At 42.0% G+C, this 17,004-nt stretch overlaps 1 protein-coding gene across 2 annotated transcripts in view; it reads right to left on the minus strand.

The window, feature by feature from the left end:
* The window catches only part of AGMO (alkylglycerol monooxygenase), a 117,967-nt gene extending 102,669 nt beyond the window's left edge, over positions 1 to 15,298 (minus strand). Inside the window, exons 1-3 of one of the 2 annotated variants that reach the window (XM_077936983.1) lie at positions 15,013 to 15,298; positions 10,963 to 11,090; positions 2,932 to 3,083 (exon numbers count right to left, since the gene is read on the minus strand). In XM_077936983.1, the coding sequence (XP_077793109.1) occupies positions 2,932 to 3,083; positions 10,963 to 11,090; positions 15,013 to 15,147 (415 nt within the window). In that variant the 5' untranslated portion in view covers positions 15,148 to 15,298. The remainder of the gene's footprint in view (positions 1 to 2,931; positions 3,084 to 10,962; positions 11,091 to 15,012) is intronic. The other variant, XM_028750977.2, reaches the window with a different exon arrangement.
* Between the last annotated feature and the right edge of the window lie 1,706 nt (positions 15,299 to 17,004).

Raw genomic sequence — 17,004 nt, forward strand, 5'->3', positions numbered from 1 at the left:
CTAGTTTAATCACTAGCAAGACAATGGCCCTCTACCTATACAACTGCCCAAAATAGAGCACTTCTAGAGAACAGAACTAGATAGTTTCCTCAGCCATAGTGTAAAGATGTTCCCTTCACAATTCTCTATTCTGTGTGGCTATTATGGCACGAGATTCTTGTACCTTGCTGAATTGGCACCCATCCAGTGTAGTAGTGATCAGGCTGTTTCAGAATGAACCATGCATGCATCCTGTCACTACACAGTTGTGTGCTTCTTTCCCTGACAGGACCTAATCTCTTTTCTCCCCACAGGTGGGAAAGCAGCTGGGGGGAGGATTTTCAGCAGACTAATGGCAGGAAGGATAGGAGTTAAAACAACCCCCCTACTGTTCTCCCGGCTCTTGATCACAGCCTCCTCCAAGGCTGCTTTGCATTAAAGAAACAAATCATCTGGGGAAAGAATCATGCAACCGAGTGTCACATGTAGTTTGAACCTTAAAAATCCTATTGCCTGCAATGAAATGGTCTAATTATAATTTAAAAAGAAGAGTTCAACAGTGTTCTCTTAAAGGGCAATTGTTCTCTCCCCCCAAACAGAAGTGAACAGATTTTCTTTTCCTCTCTGTCAATGCAAATTTGGTGGATAGGATTAGGTGCTCAGGATGAGATGTATTATAATAGCTTTTCATAATGGAAATCATGGACATCTTAGTGCTGCCAATACAGTTAATGTTGTTGTTGATGAAAAATATTCCCCATCTCTCTCACACCCACACAAAGAATTTGGCTACCCCTTATGATGAATATTCCCTCCCCTTAGCATTGTCTCATCTCCCATGCACTTCCTCATCTCCCACCCACCCCTCTCTCTAAATGAAGTCTGGAGTTCCTCCCCATAGGATTGCTGTATGTCCGATTGCCTCCTTCCTCTGCTGCTTAATTCAAAAACCCTCCCAGCATTGTTCTAGCCCGATTCTGACCCCATTCCTTTTTCCATCACAAGTGTTCTCATCAGCGGCAGGAGCCACCCCACCCTTCCACTCAGTTCAAGAGCCCATCATAATTTCCTACCTGTCCTTATAGTTTTTAAGTCTGCAGCAATGTTTTCCACACATCTGAGGATTTAGGAATGTTTCCCCTTTGAACAGAAATCTCTATTTCCTATCATTTGAAGGAAATGCAAAAGTTCACGCTAATCCCAAAAGGGGTCCCCTACTAATTTTAGGCATGTTGGCCTAAAATGATTAAATAATTTATACCTTCTTTTTCAAACCAATGTTTTGGAACAGCTTACATTTAAAGAAACAAATTAATCAATGCTGGAAATCAAACAACACAATAGAAATGCACAGAGGTATTAAAAAACAAGGTAAAAAAGCAAATATTTTTTCAAAAAAATAGAAGTTTCAAAGCACCTGTATAAGAAGGGGAAGAAAGGGCATTTGTTAGATCTTCATGAGAAGAGAATTTCATAATTGTGATGTCACCAAGGAGAAGACCCCATTTCTGATAACTACCAATCAGATCTTTGCGAATGGATGAGCCAGAGAGCAAATCTTAAAGTACATGCAAGTTCATATGTTCCACCTCACCCCAGGCCATTTTGGACTTTAAAGGTGACTGCTAGTGTTTAAAATACAAACATATATAACAGCAAATTAAATGTTTATATGGCCATTCAGTGTTAGCCCCTACCTTTCATGCTTCAGGAAGGCTGACAATCTTTTTCATCTTTAAATTAATTAATTTTAAATTAATTTTAAGTGTGTATATATATATATATGTTCATTCATCTTTGCCTTGCTAATTAAAGAGAGTAAAATATTTAACTTCAAAATTGTTCCAAAGACTGGTGGCGGTAAGGGGAAGAGATTTCTTGACAACAGCATGGGTACCAGGCAGTCAGAAGCATACTGGGTACCCCAGCTTCCTAACTCAAGAAAAAAAAATAAACCTTCAAATTGAACACACTCACAAAAAGGCCACACTGCTCTCAGAAGATTACATCTGACTTGACTCTTAGGGAAACGCCAATACATTTTTGAAACTTTTCACTGGTGCATTTTAATCAAGTAAATAAAGATAATGCAACAACTTAGGGGAGTTTCACAAAATATAGTTATTTTCCATACAAGTGAAGTCCTGATCTTCGCAGTGGTTCACTCACATAGACAAACATTACAATTTGCAGCTTCCAGCCTGCCTGTGTCTTGCCTCTGAGGTTTCTACTTGCCTACATCCAGTCATGTCTAGCCCAAAACATTTTGCTGCCTAAAAAGGAGGGGGGGACACCTAATGCCCCTTCCATTCCATAAACTGAAATGGAAACATGAAATGGACTGGTATGTGAATCATACTTCTAACACTATGGAAAGGAGAACATCCTCTACTGCAGCTGAAGACAGCTGAGGGACACAAAGCTCTGCCTCGAACATCTCACTTCAGTTCACCATTCCTCAACCAAATGCAACAGCATCAGGACCCGCATGCATAATAGGAGCAGAACAATGCACACATATGCCTTCTGGCATCTGGCATTTGTAGCCTGGGTTGCCTGCCTCTCAGCTTTCCTGTTCCAAGGGTACTGTCTGTGATGCACTGGAACATGACTAGGGAGTACAGGAATACAAGCAGCATCACTAACAGTTCAGGAGAGTGAAAACAGCCTGCAAACATGCTGAGGGGGCATAGCAGGGGTAGACTGTTGTCACTACTTCACCCCCATTGTCTATTGCCTGACACAATCACCTTACTCTGGTCTTACAAGTAGTCTGGTCCTGGGTGACAAGGTGACAGTCCTCATGGCCAAAATGGCATTCATGGTGGAGCAACTTGTTAAAGAGAAGATTAATACATTCCTGGCAGCATCAACTGAGCGTGCTTTCATCAGCATCCCTTGAGAAAACAAGTAAAAAATATACAAGAAATCAAAAAACAAAACAAGTCTTACCATGAGCCATACGGTGGAACCAGTAGTAACCAAAATCTACTCCAAGGAATGTCAAATACCATGTCCACGGTGAGTCCCATGGCAGTTCCAGAAGTCTGTAGTTGTCCCACACATAGATGTATATTGCCAGCTCAATGGTTATAAACAAAGCTCTGAAATTTGGAAGGCATAGTTCAGAAGAAAATTTCTGAGTTCAACATGCAGCCCAATTCTATGCACATTTATTCAGAAGAAATTTACTCAAAAGCTAGATGAATATGGCTTACTCCATATTAGGAGATTGTTGCTTGACTCCATGCCTTTCAGAATCCATCAAGGGTCCATTCAGTCTCGTGTGCTATTTAACATCATATGAAACTATTGGACACAGTCATATGGGGACTTGGAGGGTGATGTTATCAGTATGCCTATGATACGCAGCTCTCTCTTTCCATTCCGTCAGAATCAGAAAAGGCTGTGTTGGACAAGGATGTGGAGGCAGTGACAAATGAGACATATAAAGCTCTAAATGGCTTGGGACCCAAGTACCTAAAATATTCCTCTCAACCATTTCAAACTCCACAATCAACAAGTGAGGCCTTTTTGGCAGTGCTGCCACCTGCATCACTTTTTCAGTGATAGTTCCCCATTTGTGGAATGCCCTCCCTATTGAGTTGTAGGTCTCCATCATTACTAATGCTCAGGAGGAATTTGAAAACATTCCAGTATTTGGTGGCTGAAGAATACTGCTCCTCCCTGAGATCATTTGATGGAGTACTTTTTAAACTGTACTTGTTTTTAGAATGTTTTAACTGAATAAGAATGTTTTTGTTTTTAACTTGAGGATCCTTCAGGAGGAAACGTAGGATATAAATTCAGTAAATAAATAAATATTGTAGAAAAACAGTGAAAGAACACTTGCTGAAGCAATAAACACAAATTCATAAGGAATGCAAAAAAAAGGTGAAGATAAATTATTGAAAATCAAATCAACAGGGCCCTGTGAAACTGAATCTACAGAAGCAGTGGCCCAATGAGCAGAGGCAACATTAAAGAGTCAAAAAATGACAAACAAGGCAAATAAGTGCAGTCAGCGTATTAGATTGCTGCTACTGTGGTGCTGGAGTCTTAAACTGACCCAAAATTACCTGTAAGGCTCTGCGCACCTGATTCCTCTAGCTACAAAGAATCACTATGATCAAAGTGTGTTAACACTAAACTATTATTTGGGAAATGCATTGGCAATGTTTCTTGGTTACAATTCCAAAAGCCAAAAAGAATTCAGAAAGAGTATGAGAGGACCCTCTTTCACCTCTGGCTGTCATAGTCCACCTGTGCCTCACTCATAGCCCTCCAACAGCTGTCCTGATTTTCCACTCAAGATATCTGTTTAACTTCACTTTGGCAGTTGATGGACCGAGAATTTCCATGCAACTTTCAATGGTAGGTGAACCTGCCATTTTCTAAGGCAAAACACCTGGAAGATGTTTAATTTTCATAAGAGTCCTGTTCTTCAGATATTGTTAAAGATGATTTTATATGACCAACCATATTTTTACAATTTATAGCATGCGGCATTTGCAAGTCTTAGCTTAAATTCTTAATCATACAGACAACTGGCGAGAAGAGAACCAATGCTAGTCTAAAGGGAACAAAAAAAGTATTCTCAACATCATTTCACTGCCCAGGAAATGAAAAAAAAAAAGGGGGGGGGATCCAGCAATACAATGTTATCATTTATTGGCCACTATCCAGTGAATAGTTACATGGACTTAAGCCCTACTGAATCAAAAGGGCTTAAGAGTGCCTGACTCTGTGTTGGATTGTGGCCACTGGATACTGTTTTCTCACTTTGGCCTTGTTAATAAAAGAAATGTAATGCTTTTGCAGCATATCCAAAAATATGAACAGATACGTTTCCTCCATTTTTATGAACTTTCATTTTGCCCTTGAGTCCTTTTTTCCATGGGTTGTAGCCAGAGTGTAAAATTCAGACTAACTGCAAAGAAATGATTTTGTTTTGGTTTTAAAAGTCACGCAAGTAAATTCTGCATATTTTTCATTCATCATTGGATTACAAAAAAATGAAACATAATAGCTAAAATTGTAAGAATAATTAATTGTATCACAAAAAGCATCAGCAGTTACTTATGTCTTTTTGTATAATATTTTATGAAAGTCATCAACCTAGCAGTTATTTAATGCTTACTCTTCCCCCCCCCCCCCAAAAAAACAAAAAACCTTCCACTCCCCCCTTCAATGAGGGTTTCAAGAAAAAAATGGAGGCTAATTAAGCTGATTATTTATCTGGAACTAAGCTCTTTTGCGTAAATGGCACTTGCTCCAAGAAAGATGATTATAATCAGAAGCTCTGACAAATTTTCATTGCAAAATAGTAGGAAAATTCACTAGAATTACAACTTGGCTTTAATTTCTACCTATTTTGGAGTAATGTAGCCTTATATGCGATTCTGCAAAAGGTTAGATAAATAATGTGTTAAAAATCCATAAATTGCTGTCTAGTTTTGTGGAATAAAGGAAAGGAAGCTACTAGGAAACGCTGGATCTTCAAAGACTAAAATCAAGTAGATATGACACAAATAAAATATGAGATAGGAAATCCAAGGGTCGCCAACCTTTTTGGATTAAGTGTGCACATTGTGAATCTTTTATCTGCTGTGGGGCACAAAATGGCTGCCATGGAGAGCATGGAATAACACAAAATTAGAAAGACAGCCACCCTTTACCACCTTATGCTTACCATGAGCAGCTACGTATGTTCTTCTGGTTCTGATTATGGAGCGAAATCTCGCTCTTGCGCTCTCTCTCTCTCTCTCTCTCTCTCTCACACACACACACACACACTGTTCTTGTCTAATAACAACAGGCAGCATTCCTCAGTGCAAGGGAAATATATTATTTATTTAATAAAATGTATATAGCACTTGATTGTAAAAAAAAACACCTCAATGTGGTTTACAAAGATACAAGCTGGCCACACCACTCTTATTTCACAGAAATTGCTTAGAAGTCACCAGCACACACCATAACTAAGTCTACAGACTTACTTTAAAATTGAAATTTACATTTCTCAATGGGAAAACGACTAGAAAAAGTAAAACAGCAAGATTTCCTAATGTTTTCTCTACGAAAAAGGAGGGAGAAGCAGCAGCCTTTGGAAACCTCAGGTTGAAAAAGGAATAGAGCTTGCCTGCAATCTGAAATCCCCTTTTTATTTTTTGGACAGTTGCCAGCTCTCGAGCTGACAACCAATTTATTACTCTGTCAACCAACTTATTAGAGTTGACACAAATCGAGTTGAAATATGCTTGACATGCTAGAGTCAAGGCTTTTTCTCCCTTTTCACACTCCAATACAAAGCCAAACTTTCCGCAAGGTGGCGGAAAGGGGAAGGAAGGAGTGGGAGTTCTATTCCCTGACTTCGCTCAGGAAGGCAAATATGATCCACTTCTACCCTCAATATGCAAAACTGGCTATGAAGTAACCTTAGGCTAAGAGCAATTCACAAAAATGGCAGAGTTTTGAATATTATTAGCAGAGCCTAGTAAACGCTTGCTTATTGTTATTTTAAATCTGTGCTGTTTCCCTTAAAAATAAAGAAAAGCTCCAACCAACACAAAAATATGTACCATTGTTTTCAATGGTAAGTGTATAAAGAATTGCAGCCCTTATAGGTTAAATGACTTTCAGCTATTTAAAAAATGAATATGAAACAGCTGCATAATTTTAAAGGTTATCAACAAAGGAAGATGTAGAATCACACATAATAAAAATTCCAATAGGAATTTCCCCTCTTTTTGTAGTCAATACAGTGTGGAGAGTTATATTAAGTTGACAGGATTAACTATATCTTGTTCTGGTTTTAGGAATGGAAATCTTCATTGCAGGCATGGCTAAAAAGAAACAATATTAAGTGTACAGCCTAAATACAAAAGTATATTGGCAAACCAACTGAAAGGTATTTTCTGATACTTCATTGCAGGCTGCAATCCTATATTTTTCCATGGAAGTTCATTCCTTTCAAATAAATAAGGTGAGTTTAGGATCTGAATATAAGAAAATATATACATAAACACTTCACATTTACCAAAATGTTATTGTGAACATTTACTTGTAGTTCTTAATTTCATGGGGGGAAATGAACCAATATAAGAAATAGTGCATTAACTGTAGGTGATATTCATATCTAGCATATATATACCGGTAGTTATTTCCGGAGAAATGAGTATTGTTTTGCTTGGTTCACTGAAAACTTTTCAAGATTTTTTTTTTTTTTTTTTTTTAAATTTTAATGAGAACATGCTTTATATATAAAAACACAAAGTACATAAAACAAAAACAACAACAGTTTGGGCTAGGGAGCTCCAGCATCATGCATGATCTCTGCTTACATGGTTCAAATGAAGAGAAAGGGAAGGCAAAGGAACAGGAAATTGACAGTACTTCCTCCCTCCCCAGGGTTGAGGGGTGTGTGACCTAGCTGTGTCTCCTCTAGAAATTTACAACTCTGTGGTCCTTAACTCCTTCATTTACCAACTAGCATAGATATACATTGTTAGGTTTGACTGCAAAAACTCCCACATATGTTTGGCTTGAAAGAAATAAAAGTACCGATAAACCAAACAGCACACCAAAACTTGAGGAACCTGTGTCAGAACCCAGCAGTAAACTCCGTCATCTTGGACAATTAAGCCAGCATCAGAGTTTGCATAGGGTGGAGCATTTGCTAGGGGTTTTAGTGGGAAAGAGATAAAGACACTTGCAAGGAAGAGATGCAAGCCTTGTTCATTTTGTGTGTGGTATATTCAGTTTAGGGGTCTCTCTCACCCCCTGCTCTCTTGATGGTCTGTGCCAGCTGTGTGCTCCTCTTATTGGTTGACAGAGTTCGGGAGCCTATCACCAAAATGTCTGTCCATCTACTTTAGATAAACAAATATTTCTCTATCTATATACCAGCCACATTCCATGATAGTAGTGTCAGAGGCCGCTTTTCAAGATTTTAGGCAAGTTTTATTTGTAATTTATTTTTTAGTGTCAAGGTTTTCAGAACCATCTACTTACAGAAGGGAACAGCTCCATTGAGTTCAGTGAGACTTATTCCCAAGAACTGAGCTTTAATGTTTCAATCCCGTTTCCATTTCTAAAGTGATTTTTAAAAAGTTTAAAGCTTTACATTTACATGAATTTTAAATGTCTCTTAAATTATCCTTAAGCAACTTACTATTCTTGTTTTCATTCAATTCTTACTTGGAAGCAAGTCCCACTGTGTCCAATAGACCTTACTTACTAAAAGTTTTTAGGATTTCAGCCGCAATACTCTTCCTCCTTTTAAGAGAATTTAAAAGTTGCATTACATACTTAAATTTTAAATCCCTGGCTTCAAATTTCTTCACAGCAACTAAAAAAGGTATTCTTATTATATGTCTGAAGATCTGTTCCAACTACAGGTTTGATGTATTGCAAGTCACCATTTTAATACTAATCACATGCTTTCCAAGGAAGTGAGAAACTTTCTCCTGTTAGCTGAGAAGATGAAAATTAGTCCCTAGGAGAGGATATCATCAATAGTGCGTTAATCTAACCCTCAGCTGTTAATGATTTACACTACTATTTCCCCAGATACAGTGAGCTCTGCTGAAATATTATTTTAACAGTTTCTGTCAAACTTCCTTACTATGTATTTGTTGGGGGGAAAGGCTGCCTGAAGCTCTAATGGAAGGAACTTACTATTTTTTGTTTGCTTGCTTTTTAGGATAAAAAATGACAAAGGAATGTTTTAATTGTTAATCCTGTTAGCTTTTCCCCTCTGCTATTCATAACTCATCTAGAACAATGGATAATGTTTAGTCAACTGCTTAATAAAGGGATGGGGAACTTCTGGTCCTCCAGATGTTGCTGGACTACAACTACCATGATCCCTAACCATTGGCCATGCTGGCTGGGGCTGAAGGAAGCTGGAGTCCAACTGCAGGGCCATAGGTTCCATGTACCAAACTATGACTTGTGCTTACCAAGCACAAATCAATTTGCTGGTTCAGATGTAAAGTCAAGTATGAACTAAAGTAGTAGTACCTAATTTTACCAAAGCATGCAAGGGAAGCAGCATGTGGAACATGCGCAGATGAAGGCAACCAAGATGATCAAGGGTCTGGAAATCAAGCCTTAGGAGGAATGGTTGAGGGAGCTGGGTATGTTAACGTTACTGTATTTTAATATTTTGTTGAAAGCCGCCCAGAGTGGCTGGGGAAGCCCAGCCAGATGGGCAGGGTATAAATAATAATTAGTATTATTATTAACCTGGAAAATAGGAGGCTGAGAAGAGAAATGATAGTCATCTTCAAATGTTTAAAGAGTTGTCACACATGGAAGGGGCAACAAGCTTGGAACCAAACCAATGGATTCAAGTTACAAGAAAGGAGATTCTAACTAACCATCAGGACTTTCTGACAATAAGACCTGTTCGACAATGGAATGGATTCCTTCGGAAAGCTTTCAGCACGTGCCAGAACTGCATTACTGTTGGTGCATGCTTTATTTCTAGAGCGAGACCATCCCAGAAGTCAATATCATCACAGCGAAATCCCTCTTCATCATTAATGCCAGATGGATGTCTGCAGGCTGTGCCCCAACAGGAGGCCTCTGTGGATGAACCTAGTGACTGGACAGATATGTGTTGGAGAAGGTGTTTGCTCAGATAACCCAGGCCCTAGTTATTTAGGGTCTTTTAAGTTAACATCTGGACCGGGTGGCACTGTGGGTAAAAGCCTCAGTGCCTAGGGCTTGCAGATCGAAAGGTCAGCGGTTCGAATCCCCGCGGCGGGGTGCACTCCCGTTGCTCGGTCCCAGCGCCTGCCAACCTAGCAGTTCGAAAGCACCCCCGGGTGCAAGTAGATAAATAGGGACCGCTTACTGGCGGGAAGGTAAACGGCGTTTCCGTGTGTGGCTCTGGCTCGCCAGAGCAGTGATGTCACGCTGGCCACGTGACCTGGAAGTGTCTCCGGACAGTGCTGGCCCCCGGCCTCTTAAGTGAGATGGGCGCATAACCCTAGAGTCTGTCAAGACTGGCCCGTACGGGCAGGGGTACCTTTACCTTTACCTAAGTTAACATCTAAACCTTAAACTAGGGTCAGTTGCAAATCTGGACACTGGCGCAGTTCTGTTAACAATTACATGGCCATGGCCAGACACATCACTCAGCAACCCAGCAGCTGCATTCTGCACCTTCAAATATTAAGGGAAGCCCCACATAGACTATTACAGTAATATAGTCTCAAGGATACCAATGCATGGTTCATTGTAGCCAAAGTTGATAAAAAGCAGTCCTCACCATTACAACCACAGGAACTTCCAGCAACAATTATGGATCCCCCATGGCAGCCATTTTGTGTTATGCCATGTCCTCCACGATAGCCATGTTGTGACTGGCACTCACAGCACTTTCTCAAAATTCAAAATGTGCCCAATGGTCCAAAAAGGTTATCAACCCCTGATTTAAACTAGTCTATTTAGTCGTTTACAAATAATTTCAGATGCAGATGTGGAAAACCAGTTCCTGCAAAACTACGTATTGTATTAACAGCTGCATGCCTCAATGGCCTAGTTTGTATGTTACATTAACCCATAATAAAATAAACTTTGGTTTAATGTGCTCACTGCTTAAGCAGTAGGTGCTTTGCTCCTTCCACACTCCTGGTGCTGCTGCGCTGCCAAGAAGCAAACCATGGTCTGGCTTAACATTACATTCAAACCCAGGCTCATTGTTGCTGTATGAGCAGTAGCCAAGGTCTGTTCTTAGCTTACAACAAGTGGAGAAGAATAAACCACAAGCCTAGCTTTGGAGGTAACACTGATTGTTTCCCTGCAGTGCAGTGGCAGCAGGAGGAGAAGCTAAATGCCTTCAATTTCACACTGCACTTTCATAACCAACGCAACCTACTAGCTTTTTTGTGTTAGTGAAAGCTAGTATTTGCCACAGGGGATTATTTTCCCCTAAACATGAATCAGCCAAACCACACAATTGAGAGGACTCACTCTGGAAGTTGAGACAGGATCCCTGCAGAGAGACTTGCTATACTGTCATTGACCCGAGCTGATGATCCTTTCTGAGCCCACTTAACAATAAGCTCTAGAAAAATCAGGGTAATGAACCATGGAGTTGCCTAAAATGAAAAAGAAACACAAAAACAAGATAGTCAACAATAAAAGACGACAGAGTGCTTATTTTGTAGTAAAGATTTATACTTGAAACCACATTATTTTTGCTATCATCGCATCTGCATATTGTAGTTTTGCAGGAATATTGCTGTTGGTTGTACTTTTGTATTGCATCAAAAACTCAGTAACAATGTATTTTCAGTACAGTCAATTCACACATATAGCTGAGTCATCAAGAGACAGGAGATCAAGTGAAGTTTGTCTGAAGGTGTGAAACCAATCCTAACTTGAACATGACATTTATGAAGAAAATTGTATTTTAAAAACATATGAACTTTCAAGAAAATATAGGTATTGTGTTCTTCTGACCGATCCATGAAATTAGAGTGTGTGTGTGTGTGTGTGTGTGTGTGTGTACACACACACACATACACAACTTGTATGAAAAATACAATTTTGCACAGTGAAAGGGAAACTGAAAATTGCCTTCTGGGAAATTTCTCCATTGTTACATTGAGTAAGTCTGCCCTTGCTTCTGTTTTACACTGTTAAAAACTCCTCTGAAGCAAAAGACTTTCTCAGTGTATTGTTTCTGAATCAACTGTATTTAGAGCTGGTAGTTCTACCACACAGTTATTCCACACTGCAAGCTATACTGATGAGGCTGAGTAGACCTCATCAGTAGGGATCTAATTTTCCATAAAAGTTCATAGCAGATGTAGAATTTATGTTCCCAGATCCAAATCTCATTCTAGCACTTTTCACATGTGGGGGTGAGGAGAGGAGGATCACACATGACGCTATCACTCCCAACCGCCACACACTCAATAAAATGTGTGTGTAGATCCTACAATTAATATATATCACATTTTCTAGTGACCAAGAACCCTGGAAAAGCAGGTTTGAATTTACAAATAGGCCATTAATCCAGCTCACCCACTGTAGCAGCAGCTTTCCAGGATCTCGGACAGGGAACTTTCCCAAGCCTTTACCCTTTAAGATTTTGTGTTCTCCTCCTATCACAGAGAAACTGAATCCCCATTGATGAATGCCATTCCAGAACTAGGACTGGGATAGATAATGATATAGTAGTGAGATGAGAGAGCAAGCTATCTGGTGAGTGGGGATGGATGGGAAGAACACTACCTTCTCCCAGTCATCAGATCAACCTGCAGGGGGATGAGGCAAGGTGGATGAAGTCTGCCTGCGTGTTGCATGTGCATGAAACAGAGAACACCTGCATGTGACCACCCTTTCTTCTCTGTGCCTGCTGTATGTGTGTGTGCAGTGCAGTGTATATGTGTACACACACGTGTGTGCTGCCCATGAAGCCCTTCGAAACGATAGCCTCCATTCTTCATACATCTCTTGGGCCAAAGAATGTTAGCTACCACAACTTTAAGTAACTATGTCAGGAACTAGAGACATTCATGTAAACCATGTGTTCTACCACTATGGGATCTATAGTCCTTTCCAATCTGAAAAGTGCTTCTGTTTCAGTGCAACAATAGTACATAAAAGTGCAACTGTATATGTATATACAGAAAAAAAAAAAAAAAAAAAAACATTCCTTCCCAGCTGGGGACATAATTGCAAACCAATAGTCTGATCCTATGGGTGGGCTAGTCCTATTCAACTCACTTTTATTTAGAGCACACCCACTGAAATTAATGGTCATGACTTAGGCCCATTAATTTCAGTGGGTCTACTCCAAGTAAAGATTAAAGGTAAAGGTAAAGGTACCCCTGCCCGTATGGGCCAGTCGTGTCTGACTCTAGGGTTGTGCACCCATCTCACTTAAGAGGCCGGGGGCCAGCGCTGTCTGGAGACACTTCCAGATCACGTGGCCAGCGTGACAAAGCTGCATCTGGTGAGCCAGCGCAGCACACGGAAATGCTGTTTACCTTCCCGCCAGTAAGCGGTCCCTATTTATCTACTTGCACCCGGGGGTGCTTTCGAACTGCTAGGTTGGCAGGCGCTGGGACCGAGCAAATCATTGAATTCAATGAGACTTGCCCAGGTATGTGTGCTTATTGTGGGAGCCTGGGTGCTCCACTTTACTCAGGCTTTTGACACTTGAGATATAAATATTTTAGTACCTACCTTATTTCTGTGCTTGTAAGTTGTTTTAAAGTATTTTTAATGTTGTGCTTTAATTGTTGTAGCCCATTCTGGGACCTTGGGGTAAAGGCCAGGTAAACAGTAAAAGATACTCCCCCCCCCAGCATTCACCCAACACTTGGTATTAAAATGCCAGTCCATATTTGTTTCCCCTTTTTATTTGGGCTTCCTCAGAATTTCCTGTATCATTCTTATTGAAACCTGGTGCCAACCAGCTCCCTGCAACGTTAAGCTCCAATTCATTTCAGGCCACAGTCAGGGCCAGGAAGACAGGAAGCTGCCTTAGGCCCCGTCAGAACAGTGAGCTGCCTAGCATGGGCGAAGCTATTGAAAAGCATTGAAAGTACTCAATCCACTGAGGTTTTCCCCCAACCAACCTACCAAAGCGTGCCCTCCGTACTGGGGTGTGTATTTTTTTTACCTGTGATCTCCCCACAAAACGTCATCAGCTTTAGAGGGTGACCTGACTGTCTTCCCCAACAAAAATCCTGGCTACCCCCATGCTGCCTATATCAGTATTGTCTGCCCTGGTCCAAGGTTTCGGACATGGGAGTCTCTCCCAGTCCCTACCTGGAGATGCTGAGGACTGAACCTAGGGCCTTTTTACATACAAAGTGTGTACCATAGGCAGGGTTGCCAACTTGAATAAAATACTGGGGGGAGGCAGGTAATCCCCACCCCGAAAAATATATAAGACACCATACGAACAGCAATGCCAAGGGCTTTTTTTCCCAGTGGGCGCCATTTTTTCTGGTGGGCGCCATTGTCATTCTAAGGGAACAAGGGAGAAATCTGGCCCTTCTTTTTCTAGGAAAATGGTGCTGGCAATGTCCATTAATTGGAGTGGGGGGCTCAAATATTTGATTGGGGGCAAAGACACCCCGGCCCCCTGGCTCCTAGGGCCCCATGTGATAGGAATTTTGAGGTCTTAGATATATGGTAATGTTCATAAGCCTACCAACCAAGCACAGGAAGAGCGACCTGGAACTATTTTGATTCCTAAACTGAGCAAATGTTTTCTCTGCAAGGTCCAAGTGGGAAACCTCCCATTGTCTCTTTCCTCACAAATCCTGTCTCAAGGGCACATTTAAGATATGAATAGGGTGTGAGCCTGTGACCTGGCCCACTAAGTATTTAACATTACAAAAGACAAATTTCAAATTTCTGTTTTAGACCGCCTTTTCTGTGATGTAGGTATGATGTATCTGAGGGGTGGTCTTAGATTACACCCCTTCCGTGATGTATGTATGATGTTTCTGGGGGTGGTCTTGATCTACAGGGTGGCAATTTCAAAAGTCTTTATAAGGCCTTGTGCGCCATTGTTCTGGGTTCCTCTTCCTCTCCTGTGGGTGAGGGGAGCACCCTGTTGCAACAGATCAATAAAGATCAAGCTTACTAGCTGCTTAGCTTCTCAATATTCTCTGGTTGGACTCTGTTATCTCCTCCTACCAATAGGGAACCTATGTAAGGACTCTAGTTGGGCTCTTGGATACCCCATAAGGGGGAAAGGGCCATTTTTGTTTACAACACCCAGGGCTGCCCCACAAGAAACAGAACAGCTCCGCCAACACTTCCCCCCAGAAGAGCCTTTGTTTTCTCCTCACCCCTGAGGTAAAACTCAACCCTGGGCTTCTCTATGGCAGCCCAAGAGCCCTTTCCACGACGTGTGTTCCACAGCCCAAAGCACAGGTTGCTTCCTCGGGGTTCGTGCATTGTTGGGGGGGGAGCAGATGGGCCGCAGTAAAACCCCCTCAGGTAAAAAAGCCAAGCGAGGCCGCCTCCTCCTCCGAGCTGCGCTTGGCTCACCTGGTCCACGTAATCGGGCACCTCCTCGACGGCGCAGAAGGAGCTCTCGTTGGGCGTGAGGGCGTAGAAGAGGCCGCGGAGCTGCTGGGAGGCGGGGAGCGCCCGCTGAGGGGCGGCGGGCGAAGAAGCCGCCATGGCTTGGCTGCGCTCGCCTTGTTTGTGCAGCTGCTGCTGACAACGACGCCGACCGCCTTTTTTTTTCCCTCCTGAGGAGAGGCGCGAGCCCAAGGCGAAGAGCAGAGAGGATATTAGCCCGGCGCTCCCTTCTTAGGGGAAAGTTCAACTTATCGGGGGTGGGGAGGAGAGAGAGAGCGAGAGCAGCGCTCGCTCCGTCTTTCCTCGCTAGCCTTCGGGGTTAGTTTCAAGGCCGCGGCCGGCGCGCTGCCAGGCGGGGCCCTGCGCCAGCCGTTTAGGCAAACAACCTGAGGGAAGTAGATCGATGAGCTGCGCGAGTTAAGCGAGCTCTGCGGCTTCTGGAAGCAGGGCTGCGGCGGGTGACCCATAAGCTTAGGGGCGGCTCTCGAACCACCGCCACGGCCTCCTCCTCGCCTCAGTGTCTCTCGTTACGAAAGTTGGCCGCCACCCTCGCTTTCCCCTCCGGCGTAACTAGGCACGCTTATCTGACACACCTGAACAACTTTGCAGTCTGCTTTTCTTATCCTCGCAGCATCAGCATCACTTTTTGTTCTGCCACCCATGCTGGCCTTCCAGGAACATAATTCTACTTCTTTGGCGATCGCTCCTAGCCGAGTAAGATTGTCTTCCATGGAAACAGTCTTAACAGTGTAGTCTGTGACTGACTATGGAGGCCAATTCTGATCCACACGTCCTTCCACAGTGGGGACATAGTTTTCTGGGTGGGAGTTGATCACAATGAGGGTTTGCCAAATGTGCCTTCCTCTTAGCTTCTTTCTCCTTATCGCCCTGAGTTTGTGCATCTTCAAAGTCCACAAAACCTTTGGTAAAGGCTGTTCTCCAATTGGACTGCTGGCAGGCCAGTGTTTCCCAATTGTTAGTGTTTATACTACATTTTTTAAAAATATACAAGCATTTCCTGGCCCTGTCTCCCCTGATTCCACATCCTTTATTTATTGGCATTCTAATGGGCAGTTCTTTTGATGCACTAGTGCAGGCATAGGCAAACTCGGCCCTCCAGCTGTTTGGGGACTACAATTTCCATCATCCCTAGCTAACAGGACCAGTGGTCAGGGATTATGGGAGTTGTAGTCCCAAAACAGCTGGAGGGCCAAGTTTGCCTATGCCTGCACTAGTGGTTTGAAGCGCTAATGGTTAATCCCCCACCAGGCATCACCTAACAAAGGAATTCACCTGACTTCATCAACACTTGTTGATTGACTAGGATTTAAGACAATTTTGATTTTCTTGTCATTTATTAAATTTGTATACTAACTCACACTTGGGACGTTGCTACTATACAAATTTAATAAATGATAATAATAACTGCCCCATACCTTCAGGTTAATTAACTCTTCACATGCTAATTGTGGGTGCTCAGATCCACACATCCCAATACACCTGGATCTTGATTACATTCGCCTGCGCTGGGCCGGTTGCTGCAACAATGACCAGCAATGGAAGGCAAGTGGAGGTAGGGGTGCCAAAATTTGGTGTTGCACAGGGCACTGCTGAAATTTTGAAGCCTAAAGTCTGCCACAGATGCCTGTATCTTGTCCACACAAAGAGAGAAAGTAGAGAAATGGGGTTACACTGTAGTGTTGCCAGTTTTGTTTTGTTTTTGAGAGGCACCGTAGCTGCAACAATAACAACAACTTAAAAAGCTTTAATTTGTTACATTACAAAGACAGTGTATTCTAAGGTTACTTCCAGACTGCTGTTTATTTAGCATTCTGATTTGTTTGCACGAAGCTTGCAGGGAGGGTTATATAACATCACTGTTTATTGAGCATTCGTTCTGATTTGTGGGAGAAAATATAAGAGACTGCATCCAGCAATTTCATTTTTTTTTAAAAA

This window comes from Podarcis muralis, chromosome 12 (genome assembly GCF_964188315.1).
Source record: "Podarcis muralis chromosome 12, rPodMur119.hap1.1, whole genome shotgun sequence".
Classification (NCBI taxonomy): domain Eukaryota; kingdom Metazoa; phylum Chordata; class Lepidosauria; order Squamata; family Lacertidae; genus Podarcis; species Podarcis muralis.